This window comes from Hipposideros armiger, unplaced genomic scaffold, assembly GCF_001890085.2.
Source record: "Hipposideros armiger isolate ML-2016 unplaced genomic scaffold, ASM189008v1 scaffold_55, whole genome shotgun sequence".
Classification (NCBI taxonomy): Eukaryota; Metazoa; Chordata; class Mammalia; order Chiroptera; family Hipposideridae; genus Hipposideros; species Hipposideros armiger.
The window spans coordinates 4,644,351-4,653,739 of record NW_017731405.1 but is presented as its reverse complement, the minus strand read 5'-3'; the positions used below and the strand labels follow the sequence as shown (position 1 = coordinate 4,653,739).

The 9,389-nt window shown below is 43.3% G+C and overlaps 2 protein-coding genes across 2 annotated transcripts in view; one reads left to right on the top strand and one right to left on the bottom strand.

Annotated features, from left to right (window-relative positions):
• The window catches only part of GFM2 (GTP dependent ribosome recycling factor mitochondrial 2), an 87,421-nt gene that overhangs the window by 11,288 nt on the left and 66,744 nt on the right, over nt 1–9,389 (bottom strand). The gene's annotated exons all lie outside the window — the stretch shown is intronic.
• The window catches only part of HEXB (hexosaminidase subunit beta), a 26,120-nt gene continuing 18,853 nt past the window's right edge, over nt 2,123–9,389 (top strand). The window contains exons 1-3 of the mRNA XM_019641049.1: nt 2,123–2,465; nt 5,814–5,959; nt 9,319–9,384. Of these exons, the coding sequence (XP_019496594.1) occupies nt 2,218–2,465; nt 5,814–5,959; nt 9,319–9,384 (460 nt within the window). The 5' untranslated portion in view covers nt 2,123–2,217. The remainder of the gene's footprint in view (nt 2,466–5,813; nt 5,960–9,318; nt 9,385–9,389) is intronic.

The window sequence follows — 9,389 nt, the reverse complement described above, 5'->3', positions numbered from 1 at the left end:
TTAAAAAAAAAAGGGCTCGCGCAAGAGTGCGAGCTCTGAGCAACAGCGGTTCGAGTCCTGGCCCGAGCTGAGTTGCTGCTGAGATGCCAACAGGTGGCAGGACGGCTCAGCTAAAAAAAATAAATAAAATAAATAAAATAAAAAATGAATGGATAAAGAAGTGGTACATATATACAATGGAATATTACTCAGCCATTAAAAATAATGAAATCTTACCATTTGTGACAACGTGGATGGACCTAGAGGTTATTGTGCTAAGTGAAATTAGTATGACAGAGAAAGACAAATACCATATGATTTTATTTATATGTGGAATCTAAAAAACAAAAAAACAAAACAAAACAGAAACAAACTCATAGAGAACAAATTGATGGTTGCCAGATTTCGGTGGGTGGGTGGGTGGGGGGTGCATTGGAAGGCTGTGTAAAAAAGGGGAAGGGATTAAGAAATATAGATTGACAGTTACAAAATAGTCACGAGGATGTAAAGTTCAGCTTAGGGAATATAGTCAATAATATTGTAATAGCTATATATGGTGTCAGGTGGGTACAAGACTTATCAGGGGGATCACTTCATAAGTTATATAAATGTCTAACCACTATGCTGTCCACCTGAAGCTAACATAATAGTCAATGTCAACTGTAATTGAAAAATTAAAAATAATTTCTTTAAGAAAATGTAGAATAAAGTATAGGACGTGTTTTAAACCAGGGAAGAAAGAATGGCTTATTCAACATATGGCATTTTGATAACTGGCTATCCATTCGGGAGGAAAAAAAGTTACAGCTCTTCAACGAACTCGAAAAGAATCTGGAGGCATTGGTAGACATAAATAATTAAGATTTATTGAAGAGTCTTGGAGTTTCCCATCTGGGAACACAGCTAGGCTAAACCCCAGGAAGGTTCCATAGAAGAGTGAATAGAGACCAAGTCCAGGCACTCTCATGAAAACAGGTCTAAACATGAAGCCAAGGTGTGATTATAAAAGCCCTTAAGACCTCAGAAAGATCTACTGTGGAGCCTCAGAGTATTTGTTAATGAGACAGGCTATCTAAATATTTTAAGCATATGCCTGAGAGATCCTTTCAATCAACCAAAAAGGTTTCTAAGGATGTGATCCCTCAGCGAAGACTAAGGTAGAGAAGGGCACACCTTGAAGAGGTTGGTGGGTGTAGTTTTTGTCTAATGGCATGACCCTCAGTGAGATGCACAGAGAATCGACAGTTTCTGTTTGTTTGGTTTTTAGTAAATTTACTGAATTTTATCAGAAGAAACACTGAAAAGGGTAGCGATGGCACCAAATGAAAAAAGGTCTTTGCACCCCCAAAGCTCTACAAAAAGCAGGGGGAGAAATCTGCTCAGCTGTAAATACATACTTCTTTTCATGAAAAAGGAAAGAGGAATCAGAAGGCAGAGCCAAACGTCCAGAGAGTGGAGTCAAGAACTGTAAGGAGTTACTTCAGGCTCAGATACATAGAGCTGAGTCACTACCCAATTTTAAAGCTATTTTACCATCTTATTCTAACATTGCTTTATTAAATCGCCTTTAAACCAGACTTACCATTATAATAATTAACTAGTGAGTTGAATAAAATCTTTGACACATTTCATTCTATTTTGTAATCATGTTTTTTGAAAATTATACTGACAATATTAATCCCTCGTCAGAAATATATTCCCTCTTTGTATCATCTGCCTATTAACTCGGCCCACGGTGTCCTTTTGAAGTTTTAAGAGGTCCTTTACGCACCCCCCGGCCAATATATTCTTTCACTGAATAACTTCTGCATAATTTTCAACCTCCCACCTGTTCCAACCTCTGCGCTGGGGAGTTCTGATGGGAGCCTTCTCTAATTAAAGCTGAACCGTCGTTAAAGCAAAACCTAGATTTAGGAGCAAATAAAAGACATCACCAACTCAATTATCTGGTGTTTGGGGTGAGGAAAACGGGGTGCTCCGTGGCTTGAGTTCTGCAGTGTCACTGCGGCCACCGCGAGCAGAAGCGAGGACCCGACCGCAGGCGGGAGGGGTGCGGGTTCGGGCGGCTCGGGGACGGGGGCGACAGTCCCCGGGTCCGACCTGGCTGGGGGCGGAGTCCAGGCCGGGCGCGCCGTCAGCTGACTGCATGACACTCGCTCGCCGCGCTTCCTCCTCCCGGGCTGAGTCGGGAAGTCAGTGCCGCTCGGGCAGACCCGGGCAGACAGCAGCCGAGGGGCCATGGCGCAGCGCGGGCTGGGACTTGCGAGGCTGCCCGGGCTGCTGGCGGCGCTGGCGGCGCTGGCGCTGGTGGCGGAGCAGGGCCCCCGCGTGTCTGCCGAGCGGGGCCTGGCTCTGTGGCCCATGCCGCTCTCGGTGCAGATAGCCCCGCGTCTGCTGCGCCTCTCCCCCGATAACTTTTACTTCGGCCACGACCCCTCTTCCAAGGCCGGCCCCTCGTGCTCCCTCCTGACGGAAGCGTTTCGGCGGTGAGTGCGCTGGCCCGGCGGCCGAGCGGGCAGGGGGCCCGGGGACCCCGGGGCGGGCGACCCGGGGGACGCTGTGCAGGCGCGGGGGCGATGGGGGAGGGGCACCTGAGCGCCCCTGAGCGCCCTGCACAGCCGTCCAGCCACGCTTGCGTTCTTATCCCCATTTCACAGACGAGGAAACCGTCTCCGAGCCAGTTAGTGCCTTGACCAGTCACAGGTCCAGAAGAGTGCAGAGCCGACTCCAATCACGGAAGGACCCCCAAGCTCTTCCCCGTCCCCTCCTACCGCCTAAGGGACATCTTGGGCGCCCGGGAGTCCTGGTTTGCGTCCGGGATACTGAGGGGAAGGAGTAGGTTGCTCAGGATCTGTGGCCACGTTCGCCTCGGAGCGGAGAATGGAGTGGGTGGAGGGAGGGAGGGAGGGAAATGGCAGCTTATTTGCAGGGAGTTCTAGGAGGGAGAAAAGGGCTTGAAGCTCGCGGACCAGGGATCCCCCAGTTAGTTGTCACTCATAGGCTGGCTCACCACCACCACCCCCCCCTCAAAAATCTGGTAACAATTCAGATGGCAGAAAGCCCTCAGGTTGGAGCACTCCCTAAAACTCCCCCACCCTTCCAGAATCTGTTCCATATAAAATGTTCGATGTTTTCATCTAATTACTTCGATAGGGTCCGCACACCTCAGTTCTGCTTTTTATGCAACCAGTCATGTGCTTGCTCTCCCAACTTGTTTAGTTCTTTAGCCGCTCAGTCCCGCGGTGAACTGTGTAAAGGGGAGGCAGCCCACCGCCTGGCTTTGCAAGCCACACCACACAAAAGGCAGATTGCACACGGGGCGATGCTTTAACTGTCACATGCTGTCCCCTCACGGAGACCTGTGTGGAGGAGGGACTGTCCTGCAAGTGACTTGTGCCCTGAAGGATTGTAATTTGGTCCTGGCTGTATTGCCCCTTTCCTCCCCCAGTTTTGTCTGTTCCCAGTGGGCATTGAAGCTTAATTGTATCTGCAGGACACCAAACAGAGAATGAAAAAAATGCAAAAGTAGCTTAATAACACCTGCTGGCCCCAGATAGGCTTGGGGCTTAGGCTTAGGCTGATGAGACCCCACGGGAAATATTGATAGCAGAGATGGCTTCTTCTCTCCTTCAGTTTTGTATAACTAAATGGATACTGTTACCTTCATTTTCGATGCATACCCTAATGAGCTTTTGTAAACCTGCTAACAGGTCAGAATGGCCAGAGTCTGGGTGAGGAAGTAAAAACCAGGTGGTTGGCTGCCTGAGCAGAAAAAAATACCTGAAGGTCATCTAGAGGAAGATCACAGCTGGGAAATCTTTGAAAAACAAACACATTTACCTTATTTGCTTTGTAAAGCTGGATTTTCCTTCAGTGCCATTCCACTAGTAAAATAAGGACTTGGTAATATGCTGAAGCCATGAGTATGGCAAGCAAGCGTGGGTGACACGTTAACAATGGTAGATAACCAGGTCTTGAATCAGCTGTGAGATGGTTTAAAAACAAGGCTTGGTATTTTGAGTCAGTGCAGATAATTATCTGGAGTTTGCCTAATTAATTAATGCCTGTGTGTGTGAAGCAGCTATTAATTATACCCTGCATTGTTAGGAAGCAGGTTGTAAAACAGCCCTTGTGGCTAAGACGTGAGCGTTCTAGGAACTCAGGAGCGGCAGCGTTTCTTTCCGAGTAAAAACTCAGTGGGGTTGGAAAGGTTTAGAGTTTATGGGGACGTTCCAAAGCTGCGGGCAATCGGGAACACGCAGAGCCGAGGCCCCAGATTGTTCAGAACCCTGTGGCTCCTGTCTCAGAGCAGCCCAACTTCTCTCACAACTCTGCTTGGAAACAGTATGCATTTTGCAGGCAGAGAGTTGTTTGGTGTGTGACTGCCTCCTCAGCTTCTAGAACAAGGTCCATTATGTGCTAGTCACTAACTTTTTTTTTCTAACGAATAGCTTCCCTCCCTCAGTTCCTGAAAGGCTAAATTAACCTAGATACAGGCATACCTCACAGACATTGTGGGTCCAGTTCCAGACCAGGGCAATAAAGCGAGCCTCACGATAAAGTGAGTCGGAACCTTTATGCTGGTGGAGTCTTCCCTTCAATTTGTAAAAATTGCAATGTCTGTGAAGTCCAATAAAGAGCACCATAAAAAGAGGTAACCTGCACGTTGACGCCACTGCCTCAGAACCCTTTGAGTCTGCCATTAGAATGTTAACATCAAGATTTTCCTTATTTGGGACAAGCAACACCTAACTCAAATCTCAAAGCTGCTGGTAGTTTTAATTACCCTTAAAACACTTTTTTTAATGTGGTTAAATACACAAGTTACCATCTTAACCATTTTTAAGTATACAGTTCAGTGATCTCCATTTCCTTTTGAATCTGTTGAGGTTTCCCTATGAGCAGGGTCCTCAGTACCTTCCTCCATTCGTCTCTCCCTGGTTAACTTCCGTACACTTCCAGATTCATCAGAACTTCCCGACCTCTCCTTCTCTGGAAAAACGCAAGATATTCTTACACATAAGTAGCATACACAACCTTCTGGCTTATCAGAATCTATACAATGTTATTTAAACAATTGCTTTGAAGCCTAGCTTATCTTTTTCAGTATATTGAAGTGTTTATTTAATGTCCTCTTTCTCTATTTGGGTACCAGCAGAAGGTAAAATTTCAAGGCCCTAGTGAGAATTCTGTGGTCTGGTGACGTTTTTACAAGTATTAGCTAAGATACATTTGTTGGAAGGTAACAGGAAGCCTGACTCAGTCTGGCTTAAGCAATAAGAAAATCTATTCATCTCACACATTGGAAAGTCCAAAAGCTGGGAGGATTATAGGGCGAGTTGACTATGGCTCAATAGGACTATTAGGGAATCTGTATTCTTCCATCTCTGCTCTGCCATCTTTAATGTGGGTGCAACTGGTCCAAGTATCACATACAAAGTTTTCTTCTTGTGGCTCACTTAGGAAACTTCCTATACCCCCAAACCCCCACCTTCCACCCCATCACTGGTCAGAACTGGCTTGTACACTCAAGTCTGATTGGATTACCATTATTGGTTTGATTACTGGTTCTTATCAGGGACTTCATGAGTCACTCAGGAGTGGGAGGGTACCTTTTAAAATTCCCATGCCTGGATCCCACTCTCGGAGATTGATTCTGAAGGTCTGGACATCAGTATTTTCGAACAGCTCCCTAGGTGATTTTAAGGTGTAGTTTCTAGTTGGACTACTTTGGGGTAGCATGGGTTTGAGGGGTCAACTACAATGTCTACTATCACATATGTATTTAAAACTTGGCTACAATGGTTAAAAATTTGAATTTATTTCTCACACAGATATTATGACTACATTTTTGGTTTCTACAAGTGGCATCATGGCTCCGCTAAGTCTCATACTGAACCGGAATTAAAGCAACTTCTTGTCTCAGTCGTCCTTGACTCAGAGTGTGACACTTTCCCCAATATCTCTTCAGACGAGTCCTGTGAGTACCTATGTGATATGACTGTATCACATTCAAAGCCGCTTGTTACAGACTTACATGCCAAAAGCAGTCTCATGCCATGAACTATGGTGAATTCTTGAACAGTGAGTTTATAATTCCTATTTTTTAAATTACCATTAAAGCCTGATGATAAAATACATAGTCATTGTAGAAAATTTAAGTATAGTGAGTGAAGAGAAGGAACTAAATCATTCATAACTCCAGCACTCAGTTAACCACTATACTTCAGATTTTTTAAGAGCAATAAGTTTAAATATTTTATATAGGTATAAACATGTGATAAACAATGACACGAAAATGGGTTAATTCTGTGTTATTTTGCTTTTTTTACATAACAATACTTTATAAACATGTATTTCACTAAATATTTTTCTATTTAGTGAAATAGACATCATGTTTAATGGCTGAATGATGTTCTATCACTCTGTAGATGTGCCATAGCTAACTTGGCTAATTCCTTATTTTTGGACGTCTAGGTAGTAACTTTTACTTTGAAGACAAATCTTTGTTTATATGCATGATCTCTGTTTATAATCTAATTTGACACAAAGATAATGCAGAACTCTGAGGGCAGGGGAAACTATTTCATTTGATTAATAAGATAACCAACATTTAGCTACATCATCTTTTTTGTTGCCTGAAACATTCTCTAAGGCTTTTCCCAAATTGTTTTGGAAGGAATAAACAATTGGGCGGGCCTTTTCCATAGGGTGTACTGACTGGGAATAATGTGGAATTATACCAATAGATCCAAGAAGTGCAATGTGAAGAGATGGGTGATAGAAGATTATTGCAGAGAGAGCAGACTGATTAGCTGGGTGTAAAAATAAAATATTTATTGTGTATCTGGAGAAAAGAGTGATTCCTCTGTCCTTAGATTGCCCCACAGACAGTAAAGTACATCTCTTCATCCTCTTGGTATGTAGATTAGATTTCTTGATAACACATCTCTTTGAAAAATAACTTCCTTTCTCTTCAATCCTATAGCTGTTCTTCAGAGATACAGGATAATTTGGCAACATTAGTCATGTGATTCCATTTGTCAGTCAGCACTCGGACACTATATGAACCAGGTTTTGCAATCTGAATTGCGACAGACATGGCCATTAAATTATCAAGTAATATTTGCTGACTGTTGGCAATAAAACAACATATTACACATTCCAAAAAAGCTAGACTGGAGAGTTATAGCTTATCTTCCATTCAGCTTTGCAAACCCTCTTCCAAAAGGGAGCTTCTTGAGACAAGCTGATTATGAAATTTTCTAGTTGAAGGATAAACTAGTGTTAAGTTTCAAACGAGTTCATCATGAAGATAGAAGTTCACACACACATGACCAGTGTCACAGCATTATCTACTAATAAAAATTGCGTATCCTCAGGACCAGAAGTGGACTAGTTTCTACTGTAGAGAAATAATTACATATATCAAGGATGTTCACGCAGTTTGGTTGTAACAGTGAAGAACTGTAAGCAAAACTAAATGTTCCTTAACAGAAGAATGGGTAAATGTATCTTGTCAAACCACACTAAAGAATACTATGTATCAGTTACAAATAAAGAAGCAAAGTTATAAAGAACAGACATGGAGAGCTTACCAAGAAACACTGCTGAGCTGGACAAAGGAAGGCACATCATAATGTGCACAGAAGATAACCATGTATCAATACACATAAAGCAATACTATCTTTTCTCGTTACACATGTGTATGAAAATGCCTAGGAAAAGCCTGATAAATGTTTCCTCTAATGAAAGTAGAGGGAGTTGAGTGGGCATCTCAAAGGGGATTTTAGCTTTATCTATAATAGTATTTCATTATTTTTAAAGGAGAATATATTGATGTTATTTAAAACAAAAGTATGGTGCAAAACAACAGAAAGGATAACTGAAAAGTCAAAGGTGCCACTCCTGTTTCACATCAGGGAGGTAATCATTGTTAACACTAATTTGGTTTTGAAATAAAAATTGAAATTATGTAGCTTATGTGTTCATATATTTAGAAAGCAGTCTCCTTCTAACTGCTTTATATTTGGTTTTTGCATTGAATTGAATCCGAATCATGTTTAGTATCAGCGGGTCCTCAGTTTATTGGAAAATGGCATCAAGTATGTAAAACATGTTAATGTTTTTAGAGGAGTCTTTGTTCTATTTCTGGGAGAGCTCAAAACTAACATGCCAAAAAATGTTTTTTAAACAGTGACCAATGGAACTGTCAGCTCTAGGTAGCTAAGGTTTTGATACAGGTGGAGAGGAATCGTGACTAAATTATAGTCATAAGAATAATGCCGTTCGTAGCCTGGACTTTAGCTAACTCATCGCTTGGTCTCCTGATGGAAAAGGCTACCTTATCAGAAGACTGTCACCTGAGAAGGTCACATGATTATTGGCTATCAACAGAACTCTTTCCCTGCCTGCAGCCAACTATTGTGCGATGGTCTGGGCGGCGGTGGTGGAGGGTAATAATGAGGCCCGGATAAAACACTATATCCTTAACCTGCAATCCCTGAGCGTCTTTACTGTGGCCAAGTCTCCACCACTCACCCTTTAGCTTTCAGTCTCTCTGTACCATCGGGTGCTGTATCTGTGGTTGACTCCACCCCAAACTGTAACAGACTAAATTGACTATTGGGGCCACCTTAGGCAGAGTATGATTTCAAGGATTGAAAAATTTAGCCCCTCTTTGCCCAGAAGCAGCCAAAAGGAGCCTGTAGATGGGTGTGAATTTTTTATTGAGTGGACAAAGCTGAATTAAACTTACGTGAGTTAGGAAGTGAGTCTTAAGACAGGTTTAGGATGCTGTTGGGGAAAGGTGGGTGCAGAGCAAAGACTGAAGCACAGAAGAAAGGCAAGAGTGGAGATAACTCTGGCCTTACGCAAGTGCAAGATTTGAGTGATATCAGAGGCTTCACCAAGGAATTATAGGCACTGAGGAATGTTGCACTTTTTACTTAAAATCTCAGCTTAACTAGGACCCTACTTTGCTGAGGAACAGGTGGAGAGAATAACTCTCCTGGAGGGGAAAATGGGGAATCATGGAGATATCACCTAAGTTCCTGACTTGAACAACTCAACTGGCTAGAGGGTGGTGCTGACTGACAGATGAGGTGACAGGAGACGGGCAGGCGAGCTGTGTGGGGCAGGAAAGGGGGAAGAGCTCAGTTTGGGGCATGTGGAGTTAAGGAACCTACAGGACATCTCGTGAAGGTGTACAGGAGGCAGTTGGAGAAAGGCCTGGAGCTCAGGAGAAAAGAATGGGCCAGAAATACCAATTACATGTTGAGAAAATCTGTTGTGTGTCACTGAGGGATTAACAAACAGACTGCTTGTTTTTCAATACAGATACTTTACTTGTGAAAGGACCAGCGGCTCTCCTCAAGGCCAACAGAGTTTGGGGAGTATTACGAGGTAAG